Here is a 15,877-nt window from a genome sequence, read left to right on the forward strand (position 1 = left end):
TAGCAGACAATTCTATGTAAAAAGTACCCAGGGACTTGGGTATCTACCTTGGACAAATCGCTTCATTTTCCTGAACCTCTAGTTCTCCTCCTTGGGTTTCCCTTATTGCAGTAATATCTTTTTTGGAGAAAAAAGTTTTAATTCTATGGGATCTATTTTAACTTTAATTTTCATTCATAAGCTTTTTGGCAGATTTACTTGTACATCCTCAGAAAAAAAGCTGCTAATGGAACAAAATTGGTAATTCTGTGGACAAAATGCTACATTCTTCATATACAAAGTACAAAACCTAACTGCTGAGCTGCAGCTGGCACCTTTGTCATACATTATTTGTATTTCTTCCCCTTGCCCTCTTCTTGGGCATACCAGCAAGGAACAAAGTATAAGTAGGGAAGGCATTATATACATGCTATATTGAGCAGTACTGCCTCTTTCTTTGGTCTTACAAAAACTATTTGTATTTAAATAGAAACAATTCATAGAGCCTCTTGTCTTCCTTCTTCCTCCTACTTGGAAGAGTGTAATAAGAGTGCTTAGTTTAGTAAAAGTATTTACTTTTTTAATAAAATATTTTATTTGAGCCATATACATACCCCCTTCTGCTTCCCTGCTGTAACAAAGCAAATCAGTCATTTGCTAAATCAGTTCATTGGTACATTTAAATTTCTTTCTTTGTATTAGGTTTTTTAAAACTATTTCTTTTAACAGCCTGAAGTACTTGAACAACTGAGTGGGTTAAAGGAATTTTGGATGGATGGTAATAGAATAACACTTATCCCAGGGGTAAGCCTTTCTGATGTTTTAAATGCATTATATTTCAACTCTGCAGTGGTACCTGTCCCATCAATTAACTTGTACATTACAAACTGATACTCATTTTTAATATAACATGAAACCAGGATGTCATGCTCCTGCTTAATTATTGCTTTTGAAAGTTGTCATTAATTTCTTGAGTTATAAGCACAAACAGCATGTTTCACTGAAAGTAATACTTCTCTCAGTTTTAGATTCATATCTAAGACCCAAATTCAGTAGAAATTTAGATCCAAATCCTGTTTTTATTTAGGGATGTCCATTTTTTTTCTGCAAAGAAATTTAGAGTTTGTACTAGAATTCACATGTATTTTGCATGAGCTTATATGAAAGCTGTAGAATGACCAATTATTGTATGTCACTTTTTGTTAGTCACTTTTTACTTAACTCCCTTACATGTCCAGGAATTAAACTGGGTTTATGTAATGGCTCTCTGATTTCAGTGGGTTAAGGATAGGCCCTCTACATAAAATGCTGCATTTGATAGCATGATGGATATAGAATACAAGTAGCACAGTAATTCTAAGAATGCTTTACTTCTATTGCAGCATAATACTTTAGAGAGAGTTCACTGTCAGGACTACTAGCTTGTTTCCAAGAAGTTATTATTAACCCTTTTTCCTTTTTAGTTCATAGGCACTTTGAAACAGCTGACCTATTTGGATGTTTCTAAAAACAACATTGAAATGATTGAAGAAGGAATCTCAGGCTGTGAAAGCTTACAAGATCTGCTGCTATCTAGTAATTCACTTCAGCAACTGCCAGAATCCATTGGTTTGTATCATCATATAATTAATGTCTTAAAAAAGTAAGGTAACTATAGTATAAAATGTTTTGGGAAAGGCATAGAAACCCTTTGAACCTAAAGTCAAAACATGGTGTTAAAGCTCTTGTTTTGATAAATATTCAAGCCATGTTAAATAAAAACATAATGCATAGTTGAATATTGTTTTTATATTGTTTGGCTATAGAGTTCTTTATTTTGATAAACTTTTCATAAATGAGTGAGAAAGTATTGACTTGATTTACTTGAATAGAAACAGAAGATTTATATCTTCTGTATGACTGACGTATTAAGATGAAAAGAAAGCACCATAAACTAAGCTGCTTGTTTCTTAAGGAGATGCATATCACACATCTCTTGAGAGTTCATGAGTACAGAAGCCAGTGTGCCATGCCAGTAATTCTTTTTCTTAACTAAAGCTTTATTTTGTAAATATCATATTTTTCTTACCTAAATGCCCATTTTTATTAGATTTTCATTTTATAACAGGTTCACTAAAGAAAGTAACAACACTTAAAATTGACGAAAACCAGTTAATGTATTTGCCAGACTCCATAGGAGGGTAGGTATTTCACCTGAATAAAGCTTTGTCTTGCTTTTCTGCAAGTTCTTCATTAACATTGACCTACTCTAGGGTGGCATAGTGCCTGTCTCTGCTTGATATGAATTCTGCCACTGAATATTCTTCTATTATCCTAGAAGTGTGAATCAGTTTTCTTGATTAATTACTTGCTTTTAATGTAGTTTAACCAAAAGCTTTCACATCTAACACCGTTTTTTGTATTTCTAAGAGGCTCTTTCCTGCATTCAGAAATTGAGGCATCCATACACATTGTGTAGTGGAGGGTAGAATAATGCAGACATGTTTACTAAAAATACTGTTAAACTAAACCAGTGGTGCTCATGGTTTGGGCCCTGGCAGGCCAATCCATGGGCTGAATTTGATTCCATGCAAGCCCCTGCATGTCAGGATGGCCTTGGGTGCTCCATGCTGCTTCCTTGTGGCTGGAGTCTGATCCTGGCTGGGCTGGGCAGCTTAGGGTCCCTGGAGCCCAATTCTGGAGGTGGGGGGCAGCATGGGGCTCCTTACTACCCAAATTGGCCTTGGAGCCCTGTGATGCCTCCACCTGGCTAGGCAGGTGTGGCATGGGGCCCCAAGACCTGATCCTGGCCAGGCAGGGGCTGTGTGGGTCCCCAGGACCCAATTTAGCTGGGCAGAGGGGGCTCAGGACACCATGCTGCCCCAGCCAGACTGGAATCAGGTTCTGGGGGCCCCATTACATGCCTGCACACTGGAATCAGGCCCTGAACACCTGATTTAGCGTGTGGGGCCACAGCCTCAAGGGCTTCCCAGTGATCCTTGGTGAGTCCTGTAGGCCAAATAATATAGTGCTGGGGTTGACAACCCCTAAACTAAACTGTTGTAATGGGGCATGTTGCACGGAGATCTGTTTCATAGTTTTGGTTATGCTAGTTAGCTATGTGAGAGTGAGATAAATACTCCAGCTACTATCACATAATTTTTTGCTATGAAAATCTCAAATACCACATATTTGTATGTTCTATTTTGGCAATGGGATACAATTGTTTACAATTCTTTTCCCCTACCATTATATGAAATTTACTGACCAGGTTGTTTGAGTGAAACCATTTTTATTGTCATCCTCTGATATTTACAATTTTTACCACAAAAATAAAAAAAATAACAATCATTGGTTCAAAGTTTAAATACTGTAGACATTGTTTTATTTCAAATAATTCTATTTGTTGGTTTAAGGACATAGGCAGACCAGGTTCTTTGGGTAAATCTGATATCTTTATTCAACCAACTAAAGAGCTGTAAGCATTCTATAAATCTACTTTATGGAACTTGTTAAATTATGCTTGCTCACCAGAATTCATATGTTTGCTGCTTCAGTGCAAATTTCTCTATCCTTGTTAAACTACTAAAAATATCTTTATCCATTACCCATTAATGGAGCTAGGACTGTCTCCTGGTTCTGGCACTCTTACCTGGAATAGTTCCATTATTTGGTAGGAACAACTCCAGTATGATCCAGTGCTAAAAAATCTAAAGTAGGGTAGCAGTGTCCTTAGCTCAGATTTAAAGCTACGTTGAAAGGACTATGTTGGCATAGAAAGGATTGAAGAAGGGAAATGGAAGTTCTCAGTGGTGGCAAAGAACAAAGAGCAATGATCTCAAGTTGTCACAAGGGAGGTTTAGGCTAGATATTAGGAGGAGCTTTTCACTAGGAAGTAGTAAAGCACTGCAGTAGCTTATGCAGAGAGGTGGTAGAATTTCCATCTTTGGAGATTTTTAAGACTCAGTTAAACCAAGCTTTGGCTGGGATGATCTGGTTGAGGCTGGTTCTGTTTTGAGCAGGGGGGGTGGACTAGACGGCCTCCTGAGGCTCCTTTCAACTCTAATTTTCTATGATTCTATAATTTTAAATAGCTAAAAGTAAGTTCTACTCTGGCTTGATTTGGGAGAATTCATGAAAATTAGTGTTCAAGGAAGTACTTGATCATTTTAATGCTTATTTTATGCCACCAAAACATTTAAGCTCCAATCATAAATGTAATTCCAAATGAATATGGTCTTGTATACAACATTTAATATTTGTTTTTAAACTGGTATGCTTATTTAAATACAATATAGGTTTGATATTTTGAATGTCTTTAACTTTTTAGATTAATATCAGTAGAAGAACTGGATTGTAGTTTCAATGAGATTGAAACTTTGCCTTCATCTATTGGGCAGCTCACAAACATACGAACCTTTGCTGCAGATCACAATTTTTTAACGCAGCTGCCACCAGAGGTATGTTTTTACTCACAGCCAATTATAACAGTTTGATACCTTCAATATTAAATGTGAACATAACTCCACTTTGTTTTATGTGCATCCAAGGTGGTAGATTTTGAGCAAACTTTCTAATATTCTTTTAAAATGTAATTTTTGCATGCGTGCAAGCATATACATAGGCTTTGAAATATTGAAATCAAATGCTAAAATAGTTTTAAGACAAGCTATTTATTTGCAAAAGAAATATTTAAGTTGTTTGATTGAAGATCACATTTACTTGCATACCACAAGTACCTTTCCTTCCCCCTCTCAGTTAGGCTTCCAAAATCAGGATGTGTGTCTTAAGTGTCAAAGCTGGCTTTTCTCGTCTGGAATAGAAGCAGGACAAAGCTGTGTTCCAGTGGCTGCCATTTCTTTTTGGCTTAGTAAGCAGCACGGGAGAACCTGTGTTATAAACCTCTTATAGCTAATACTGGCTATGTATTGTAGCTTGTGCCTGACTAAGCAACTGAGCTGGCTCAGAGCAACTGAGCTTCTGCGGGCAGTCTATAATACTTTGCTGAGGCCTGTGGTGTGAAACATTTCATTATTTAAAGGAAATTAAATAAATGTAGTAAAAAAGCAACAGCCTTTCTGCTGTCCTTGCAAAGGTCTGGGGCCCAGCCTTGTTGGTGCCCCTGCTATACCAGGAATTTCCTGCTGTCTCACCCAGAAGGTCTCCTGGGATGCCACACTTCCTGGATGCTCTTGTATTTCCAGGAGGACTTATTCTGTCACACAGGCAGCCATAACTCTGAAAAAAAAACCCTTTTCCTCCTACATTCTGTCTTCCCACAAGGTGCATGACTTATCTGGGAGCATGTGGTATGCAAGAAAATACAGTTGAGAAAGAATTGTTTTTAGTATATACCATAATGGCATATTCTTTTTCATATTTAAGAATAAATGTTATTAAATGAAATAATGTATGCAGAAATAATTTTGGTACTAAATGTATTCTAAAACATTGTGACTATTGGTACATATAGAGTAATTAAATTGAATAATCATATTCATTTTTTCAGATTGGAAACTGGAAGCATGTAACGGTACTATTTCTGCATTCTAACAAGCTTGAAGTTCTGCCTGAGGAAATGGGTGATATGCAGAAATTAAAAGTCATCAATCTAAGTGACAATAGGTTTGTGAATTGCAATAATTTATGTAGGTATTACACAAAAAGCAAAAGTATTGATTAGAGGCATAGCTAGAAATGTAAATTGCATGTGTTTCTGAACTTAAGTATTGAAACATTTTGTACAAAATGTACTCCTATTTTGCCTGCTCCTCCAAAATTATTTTGACTGGGGGGGTCTTTCTCTTTAGAAATATAAAATAACACTTTTATTTAGTATTTTATCTTTTATGATTCTATTCTTACTGCTTTTTTGGTGTGTCTAGACTTGGTTGTTTTTTTTACTAGCTTCAGTAATTTTTCTCAGTCACTGCAGTATAAGTAGTAACTCACTGCTGTACAGTTTTTTGCTTTTAGGTTCCATGGGCTGCTCATGAATCCAATAGTACCCTATAAATTGTAAAGTCGGAATTATTTTAATGGCCTTTATGGCTTTAGCTCATTTGTGAGATTATTAACCTTTACTGTTTTAAGAGTTCGATATTGATATTTTTAAAAACGTATCTTTCTGCTAAGCCTTGAATGACATGGCCACAGGACACAGTCTGTTATTACAGTATTGTGAAATGTATCTTTCATTTTACTTATACCGATCAGTAACATTCCAACAAAAACAGCAAGAAAAATCTTTGAAATTGAGACATTTTGAAGAGACAGCATAATTATGAGCAAGGTAAAACTTGAATTGAACTCTAACAGCTTATTTGTCCAGCTCCTTGACAACCTTATGATGTAGAATGGTCCTCAGAGTCAGGGTACCCTAGCATTTTCCAAGTTCTGAGACTTAAGGGTAGCTACCTGCAACTCCAGTACTTTTCATGGAAATTTTGAAATTTTGGGCTTTCATTCCTAATTGACAAGAAACTAAGTATTAAAATAATCCAGAAATACCTTTGGGGTTTGCCTTCTGTCTCTTTCTCTCTCCTTCTCTGTTTATAAATGTTTTCTTAAGTTGTGTTAAAAGAGCAGGTGGACAAGTAACTTTGGTTTTAATTTGCATTAGCAATTCAAGTTCAAACAAAAGATTTTCTATAGGTGTACCCTATTGTTACTAAACTAAACTAAATTCCAGGTTACTTTGTCTTCATTACTAATTTAACCCGATTGGCAAACCCATATTAAGAATGTACATTCAGATGTACTCTCTCTGCACACCGTTAGCATTTAATTTAAATTAATGCTTGTGCCTCAAGTCGTTATCCATTTATTTGTCTGACAGCAGTTTCTTTAAATGTTATGCAAGCTTGTTGAACAAAACAAATAAGCATTGTTTGTGAATAGGCCATTAGTCGTGACACCCATGCTCGGATAAATTTTCTCATTGTAAATAGTCATTTGTTTCTTTCACAGACTGAAGAATTTGCCCTTTAGCTTTACAAAGTTGCAACAGCTGACTGCTATGTGGCTATCAGACAATCAGGTGAACAGATTTTTTTAAATATATTTGGATAATTAGATCTTGCTGAAGTTGTTCCTAAGAGATGTAGATAATTTCTGGAGTTATCGGTTACATAAAAAGTGATTTTCTGTGTATACATATATACCACCTTGGTGTTTACATTTTGTCAACTCTCGTTAACTAAACAGCATTGTGTCCACTAGAGTGGAAGACTTAAATTCCAAGCAAACCCTCAGTGCCAGAGCAGATAATGTAATAGGTACCTTTCTTGTCTTTGAGTCAGGTTTTGTGCACAGGGAGAAAATAGGGTCATAACTTAGAGCATGCTAACTGCTCTGCATTATTCCTCATCTGTAAATTGAGGATCACTTCCTTTTCTACCTGTTTCTTTAGGGAATTCAGCATGCTGGAATAGATCCCACTTAGATGTCAATTAAGTAGAACAGCACCTGGTCCTTGGTGTTTACTTTAGTGCAGGTCCGCTTACTCAACATCTTGCTTACTAAGAGCATCCATGTGGAACATTCATACAGAGTAGCTGATATGCTATAAATTCACAACCTAGCTTACTGCACTCTGTCTTCCCTGTGTAGTCATGTCTTCTGTACTGAACCAGCGTGTAGAGTGTAGATACTAAGGAGTATCAGTAGACATATAATATTTCTGCCCTCAAGATCCCTGCATTCTTGTTAGAGAAGGGTGCTGAACTAGGTGTCTTGATCAAATTCTTGTGTATAAAATTGTTCTATGTATATATATTTCCCCTGTGGTTTTAAATAGATGAAGTCTGTTCCATGTGGAATAATTTGAGACCATGAAATATCCTGGAATGAAACTGAATATTTTCCTGTACTGATTTCCAGTATTTTGTCAATATTGAAGAGACTGTTATATATAACTTGTGTTCATGAAATTCCCAAGCCAGCATTATAAAATGTATACTTTTTGGTGAAAGAGGCAAGGATTTTCCTAGGGTGGTATCTTTTATTGGTCTAGCTGCACAGTTGGGACAGTTCAACAAGCTTCTGAATGCAAAACATTTTTCATCCATACTTCTATGATATAACTTTTACTTGTATAGCTTTTAAACATTCTTCAGAGAATATATAGGAGTTAATGCCAGACAGTTTATATCTTCAGAATTATACCTTGTATTGCATAGGTAAATAGCAGGGATTTACCTGTCTTATATCCTATTTACCCATTACATGTATGTATTCTTTTGATTTTTGCTTTTTCAGTCTAAAGCACTAATTCCCCTTCAAAAAGAACTTGATCCGGAGACACAGAAAACAGTGCTTACTAATTATATGTTCCCTCAGCAACCAAGGAATGAAGATGGTAAGAATTTCTGAAACACTCTTTTTAAGTAGTTGGGCTGATGTTTTCCGTACTAAGTATCTGTACCAAACTGAATGTTTAGGAAAATTTCAACCAAAATGGTTTAGTTACTTCTGAAAGCATGATTTATGAGAAAATGTATTTTTTTCCATATAAAAAAATCATATAACTATTAATTGCAGAAACTCTACAGTCACTGTGCTTATGAGCAATGACATGAAATTTTGCATTGAGTGGTCATTGTGTGAGGTATTTGCTATCTCTTATTCTCAAGAAAAAACACTCATTTGGCTATGTAATAGGATCTTGAAAATTGCTGTTTTCAGAAAGCTTTTCTCAGACCCTCACAGCTGAAATCCCCAAAAGTTCCATTCATGCTGAGAATGATACAGCCCCTAGATCAGAGCACCAGAGACTGTACTAGTACTCTCCCTGTATAAATGCTGAGCATGCTCCAGGCAGGGACAAAGGAGCTTAACAGGATCTCCTAAGTGGTCTGGGCACAAGACAGACCATCCTGGGTTTAAAATTATTATGGCTGATGGCCAGGCAACATGGTGGAGGAAAATGTGGAAAATGGTGACAAGAGCTGGACCAGGTGTAAGCATGAGAGCAAGGGTAGATTGGAAGGAGTCTCAGGTCAGATGGAAATGACTGGGACTGGTTGGTCAAATAAACTAGAACTGCGAGCTGGAAAGCAAAATAGGGGAGAAGATTGAGGAAGCAGCTAAAATGAGATGAAGACCTGGGGAGGTTGGGATTGAAAATCACTAAAGAGAGTGTTTGGGACATATCTGATGAGAACCTGAGATGTAAGGAGAGAACTAGAGCTGGCAAAGTCAAATACTCCAAACTTAGAAAATGCTAGTTAAAGCTGTCTGTGCAACTGTATGTCTTTTCCCTTGTGGTATACAGGAGTCTTTCATCAGCAGCCTTCATTCAGGAATTTCCTAACTTGACAGAGAGAATTTATTTAATTAATGGAATGTCTCCATCTTCTCTCTCTTTCTCTCTCTCTCTCTCTCTCTCTCTCATCTGTTCAGTTACTTTTTCTTTCTTTTGCTCACCTGCACTTACTTTGCTGTTAGTTGGTTCATTTCCCTCTTTCATTTGGACAATTTACCTTCCATTCCTCTCTGTTATAGTGTTGCCCTGAGGGGTTAGGCCAACGCTCAGGATCTCAGTATTGCACTGTTGGACAGGAGGGCATAATGTACAACTGCACATGCACATGCTCACTAGGTGCATACACCCCTATTAGGCATACACACTCACACTACCAGCTCAGGCACATACACTATACACCCCAAACGTTAGACACAGATCACTAATTTGTATATCATGCACACAATGCCACATACACACACACACACACTCTGTCTATCTGCCTGTGTATTCACTAATTTACACGCATACCACCCACCTACACATACACACAAGTGAGTTCCTAAGTTGGATATTGTGATATGTATGTATGTATGTGCTTGGTGTACTTGGGATACCTGGAGAAAGGTTAGGGTAAGAAAGTATAAGTGTAGGGGGTTAAAGTTACCAGGACCGGGATTAGAACCAGTAGACTACAGGGGCCTGGGCTGAAAAACTGAGGCTTAGGGGTTAACTTTAGGTTAATTGATCTTAACTGATTAAAAGACAATGCCCAAAGCCTGCAGAGCAGGGAAGCATGCTGGTACAGAGTCTGGGACTGAAGCCAGAGCTACGGGGGAGCTGAAAAGGTAGATGGGGAGAGGAGGGAAAAATGGGACTAAAGGAAAGCGTAGGTGTTAAAGAGGGGCTCTGGGTGCAGGGAGCCAGAGGATGGTTCTGGGGCAGCTAGAGAAGTTGTAGAGAGCAGCAGTAGGTGCTGGAAGCTGGAGAGAACTGCAGAACAGCTAATAGGACCTGGGAAGCTGCAGGAGGTAGGGGGAAGCCTGAAAGCAGAGAGAGCAGCAGAAAATCACAGAAAAAGCAGCAGGGACAGCAGGAAAGCAAGGAGAGGCTGAGAGGTGGCAGAAAAGGAGAGAGGGAATTGGGAGGAGATGGGTAAACCAGCAGAGAAGGTGGGACCTGGAGCTGAGAGAGAGAGAATGAGGCTGGAATTTAAGATAGGGAAGGGACTGGTATTCAGTAAAACATGACCCAGCTGGGACTGCCAATGACAGTGGTTTTACTGAACAAGGGAGATGGTGACACAATGCCAAATTGGTTCCCTTGCACACGTACACACGCACACGCAGCAGGGGTTAGAGAGGCTTGGTGCAAGGGCTGAAGTCCACTGAAATCCAGGAGGAGAGAGAGTCTAAGTTGTAGGAGGAGGTATGCAGGTAATATCTACCTATCCAGGCTGGAAGGGGTCCTTGTCCAGTAGATGTTGTCCAGAGGGAGTCGCTGGCAGGGCCTCTCTGGCGGATAGGTGAAGTGAAGCTGGTCTGGTCTGGATGGAAATGGTGTTCCCACTGGGTCTGTCTTCACTGCCCCTCTTTATAGGGGCAGACCATGTGTGACCCTAGTGACAGGAGGCATGCCCAGGCAAGGGTCAGCCCCTGCCATACTGAGCATGTGTGCTCTATGTAGATATGTGCAGTTTCAGGTGTCTGTAATGGTGGGGTACAATGATAGAGTTGCTGGTTCTGCAGGGTCTTCTGTTTTTCAAATGCTGGTCTTGTCTCTGTTCCTGGATGAGGTCCGTGGTTCCTGGATGAATCAATGGGGGGTGATGGCCTAGTTGTTACAGACCATTCAGTAGAGGCCTACTACCATTGTGTCTCAATCATACCCAATCATTCTCATTCATGGGAACCAGTTTACAAGGGAGGGGTACAATGAATCATATTGTTGCAACATGGGATGCCCAGGCAGAGGACAGAAGCTGGAGGCTTGACATATAAAACGGAAACTTGGCGTGACTTTGGTTCACTTACAAACACGGGCCTAAACTATACAATATGCATAAGAAACAATAAAAATCAATACAAAAATGATAATTATACAATATACAACAGTAAAAATCAATACAAACCTAATAATAATACAGTATAAAACAGTGGATATTCAAAACCAAAAACTTGCTACCAGAATAAAAATGTTTAAAGCTTATCCTAAGTTTGAGCTCACTTATACTTATCTATAGGGAATAGAGAGGGAGAGAGAAAGTCAGAAATGGTTGGGGAAGGGGAGCAAATGCATTTAAAAAAAAAAATCTGGGGGGTTTGCTACCATAGTTGACATTGATCCTGGAGTAGCTGAACTTTTGCTTCCTTGTAGCCAGCTTTATATGCTCCATTTTATAATGTGAGCCTCAATCAGAGGCTCAATTTATATGCTCCATTTTATAATGTGAGCCTCAAACAGAAAGTGTTGGAAGCAAAGAGAAGAGATAAGTCCATAGTTTTTGTGAACTGTCAAGAAATATTCCATAGATCATATTTTGAGGAAAAGGTCTATATCCTGGGAGGGGAAAGAGCTGTAAAGAATCAGAACTAATGCTGGGTACAAGTGTTTTTGATGAATTAAGATTTCGTTGGAAAATCTTGATTTGTTGAAACTGCAGCTTTTTGTATGAATATGTCTGTTGCACAAACCTTTTGTCAGGAAAGGTTTTTCCAGGGACTTACTGGAAATGTAGACTTTCAGGTTCATCCTAGAATAATCAGTAGCTTGGTCATAACTCATAAGGGCACTTTCCTTAGATAGGAGAGAATAGCAAAGTAGGGACTTGAAACCTGAATTTCCCACAGCCTGGTTGAGTGCCTGATCTCCAGACTTCTGGCTGTTCTAGGTCCATCTAGCTCGTTTTCCACAAAAATAGAACTTTGAAAGGTGTTGTTTTTTTTCTTAATAAAGAGTGGGAATATGTTTAAATGGCAGAGTTTCTCAGGATGGGAAAACTTTTCTGCCAGTTTCTAATTTGAACTCCTTTTCATATGGTTAGTGGACAGCACATCAGTACTGTTCAGCTCCCTTTGAGTGGTATTGCTGAGCACAAAGTGATAGGGTGCTGGTGAAAGAAGATCAGCTACACCCCCCTCCCACTGTTCTCTGGAGAAGTTAAAGAAAGGGAATAAATCTGGGGTGGGTAGTTATTTCAGGTGGAGGGCTGCTTACCCAGTTTTGGCAAGCTGTCAAGGGCCACGTGGGTAGCCCTGCCCCTTCACATGTAACATTTTTCAATGTTTCCAGTTCTGAATCAGGCTCCAAAAGCTTCTGAGTGGCTTAAAAATCAAAAGACATTTTTTCTAAAAAATAAAAGAAAATTAGATTTTTCTTATTTGTTTTGGTTAATTCTGAATCTTTTGTTTATGCTCCAGCTATTCTCTAGCATTAAGACTAGAAACTTAATTTTTATATTATACCATACTGCTCCTTTCAACAGGTAGCGTGTTAAACAGGTAGACCACTTACTATAAGACTTAAGATAGTCATGAGAATTTGCAACAGTGGATATTGCATATTAAAAATTGAGGAAATATTTGTGGCAATTAACATTTTGGTGGCAAAATTGTTTGTTTCAATGTGCAAGTGTCTGCTTACATTAGAGTAGCAGTCAGAAAAGTGACTAAAAATGGCAACTTCCTACTCAACAAACCCATTTGCTCTATATTAGTAGTCATGTTTAGAGCCTTCAAAGCCTTTACTGTATTCTGTGACCGTGTGATACAGGATTTTGTGAAGGGGGTACAGGAGCAGTGACTGGCATTGTGGTGGCAGCTCCACTCTTCAAGGGATCAGGCTATAGGTGGTCTGGCCCAATGCATAGGCCACCAAAGAATGCCATGGGCTGGGTCAGAATTCAGGTGCCAAATTGCCAGGGTCAGGCTCTGGGGATCAGCTGCTGAGTTACCAAATTAATGGGACCGTCCAGAAGGCAAAGTCTGAGAACAGGAGGCTGGGGCAGGAAGCAGATGCACAGGGAAATTTAAGGTCAGAGTAGAGAAACAAGCCAAAACCAGGGTCAGGAACTTGGGAAGCCAGAGAGTGCTGGAGCAGGGAGGCTCGCCACAGCAGACTAGGTCAAACTGTTGGCTGGCCTGGAAGCTGCTGCCACAGGTGGGAATAAATGGGGAGACTGAGAGCTTCCAATCAGGAAAACAGCTGGTTAACTTGCTGTGGCAGAGCTTGTTAGCCAGAGACCCAAAGCAGGTAGGGATGCCTAGGCAGTAGCCCAGGTTGGGCTACTTGCCAGGGTCCCTGCCATTCCCCTGCTCCCAGCTTCCCCCAGTCTTTGGGCAAACAGACCACATTGTGGCAACAGCAGTCCCCAGGTCAGATAAGAATCCTATGCTTTGCCACCCCATGCCTTCCCCACCCTGTGCTCAGCATCACATTGCATCCCCTGCCCTTCCTGCTGTTGTCCTGGGGGGAGGGAGGGCTCCAGAGCTGTTTCTACCTGCTCCAGCCAGGTTTAGGAGGGGGCAGTAGGAGGCAGGTTTCTCCTCCCTGCCTGGTCTACCCAAGTGTTCCCTGCAAGTGTGGGAGTAAGTGCAAGGTGAAGAACCCTCCCTGCACTGCTACTGCTGTCCCCTGCTGAGTCTAGCTGCACCAGCCCTGAAGCCCTCTCCACTGTGAAATGAATTGGGAGATTTGTGATTGGTAAGGCTTGTGGGAGAAGGGGTTCCAGAACTGTAGCTGCTGGGCTCAGCAGGAAGTGGCAGTGGTGGCAACAGATAGGTTTACTTGTCCTGGGCCTACTCCTGGGCTGGCAGGGAACACCAGGGGACTGGCAGGGACAAGGAACCCACCCGCTGCTGCCACTGCTGCTGCTGTTCCTGGCTGGAACAGGACAGGAGTGACTCTGGAACCTCTCTCCCCCTGACCAGCTGGGGACAGCAGCAATGGCAAGCAGGGGAGGGGAGGTGGTGCTGGGAATGGAGGGGGAAAGGGTAGGAGGTGAGGATTACCTGATTTTGGACCTTAAGTAAAAATAGTCTCCGCTCCTGCAGTGTAGTAAAAACTGTGGGTGCAGCTGTGGCACTGCACCCCTCTGGATTTGCCCCCGTCTATGACTTATTTATTACTAAAATAAATGTAAAAATGGCATTGATTCTGGCTGTATTAGGATCCTTTTTTTCATGCTTCTGCCTGTAAGTCTTTTGCTAGTGATCTTAAGCTTGATACACTTTTTTTCAAATAGGAAGTATCCATGTAATATTCTGTGGTTTAGGTCAGAGGAGTTCACAAGAGACTTCTCTTTGACTGGGATCAACATCAAAAATAGAAAGTTTTTTAAAAGAATTATGTTGAAGTCAAAAGGTTAATTTAGTGGAGATGGGGAATGTTTATGTAATAATGTACTCCAAAATTTAGATAAGATCAGATGAATTTCTGTTCAAAGTTAGCCTTCCTGAAATGTCAGAAGGTTGCCTTTTTGTTTAAAAAATGTGCCTTTAATACATGGAACTCTTTGGAATGTCATTTAATTTAGATATCGTTGCTAGCATAACAACAGTGAGAAATAATTTTAGTTTATATGTACAAACATCTTCGCTGTTGTTGTGATATGTAAGAATGCGGGGGAGGGCTGGGGTGGTGTAGGATGCTAAGGTGCATGGTTGACAGCCCAGAGTTCACAAGTTTGAGGCCATAGCAGAAGTGCTTATGATGTGGCCTGTCAGAGTCCAACAAGTCTGTGAATTCTATTAAGTATCTTGTCACAAGGACATGAGAAAGAAAAGGAAGAATGCAGGCATTGGCAATGCAGAGGGGGGTGCATGTGCACCCCCTGAGATTGGCGGTGCACCTCCTGACACAAGCGCTGCTGACGAAGCCTGCAAGTGGTTGCCGCTTGCCAGCCCCCCCATGGTCAACACCACTGGTGGGGTCTGAGGGTGGTCGCCACCCCTCCCTCCCCCGGCCACCAATACTGCTGTGGCTGCCTGCGGGAGCTCCCCACTCACTGTCGCCACACTGCCGCCGCCGCCACCTGCAGGAGCTTGCTGTGCTCCCCCAGCCCCTGGGGATGTGTGTCGTTCATGAATGCAAGGGATTTTTGTAGTAAAAAATGATGTGTTAATATAATAATTTCCATGTGCCATGTCTGTCATTTAAACCATGCTGCAATGAGTAGCAATAATAACATAATCTAAATGTTGTTTTCCTCTCCCTAGCAATAATGGGAGGAGATTTTGTAAAGCTCTATTCATAATTTGCATAACCCCTGCTTAGCAATATGCCTAACTTAAATTTGGGTTTTTCTTTTTTTCCTTTTTAAAGAAACTTGCATGGTGCAGGTGTTTGACAGATAAATTGTTCATTACTGAAGCTGTACAAGCCTAAGTGAAATCTATTTAGCATTTCCATATCAGTTTGTAGTAGACCATACTGCCAAATGGGGCTGCATAATTTTTACAGTTGGCTGCTCAGGGGAGTTACAGCTGTGAGAGTGCTCAGACTGAAATATGGTGCTTGGTAGTTTTTCTTTCCTGTTTAGATTAAGGCTGAAATTGTCACTGTTAGCAGAATGCTAGCAAGTACATAATGCAGTGACTCACTGTGTAGCTGGCCTTCATTTTCTGTCACTGCTAGTCATTTATGTTCACAAATAGGTGCAAAGGCATAAACCTGCCC

General features: G+C 40.1%; 1 protein-coding gene across 7 annotated transcripts in view; it reads left to right on the forward strand.

Annotated features, from left to right (window-relative positions):
* Positions 1-15,877, forward strand: part of ERBIN (erbb2 interacting protein) — a 151,482-nt gene that overhangs the window by 98,410 nt on the left and 37,195 nt on the right. For all 7 annotated transcript variants that reach the window (XM_019532159.1, XM_019532165.1, XM_019532163.1 and 4 more), the window contains 7 exons: positions 709-783; positions 1,443-1,587; positions 2,087-2,159; positions 4,289-4,418; positions 5,468-5,583; positions 6,928-6,997; positions 8,218-8,317. In XM_019532159.1, the coding sequence (XP_019387704.1) occupies positions 709-783; positions 1,443-1,587; positions 2,087-2,159; positions 4,289-4,418; positions 5,468-5,583; positions 6,928-6,997; positions 8,218-8,317 (709 nt within the window). The remainder of the gene's footprint in view (positions 1-708; positions 784-1,442; positions 1,588-2,086; positions 2,160-4,288; positions 4,419-5,467; positions 5,584-6,927; positions 6,998-8,217; positions 8,318-15,877) is intronic.

Source organism: Crocodylus porosus, unplaced genomic scaffold (assembly GCF_001723895.1).
Source record: "Crocodylus porosus isolate Cpor-Errol unplaced genomic scaffold, CroPor_comp1, whole genome shotgun sequence".
In the NCBI taxonomy this organism is placed as follows: Eukaryota; Metazoa; Chordata; order Crocodylia; family Crocodylidae; genus Crocodylus; species Crocodylus porosus.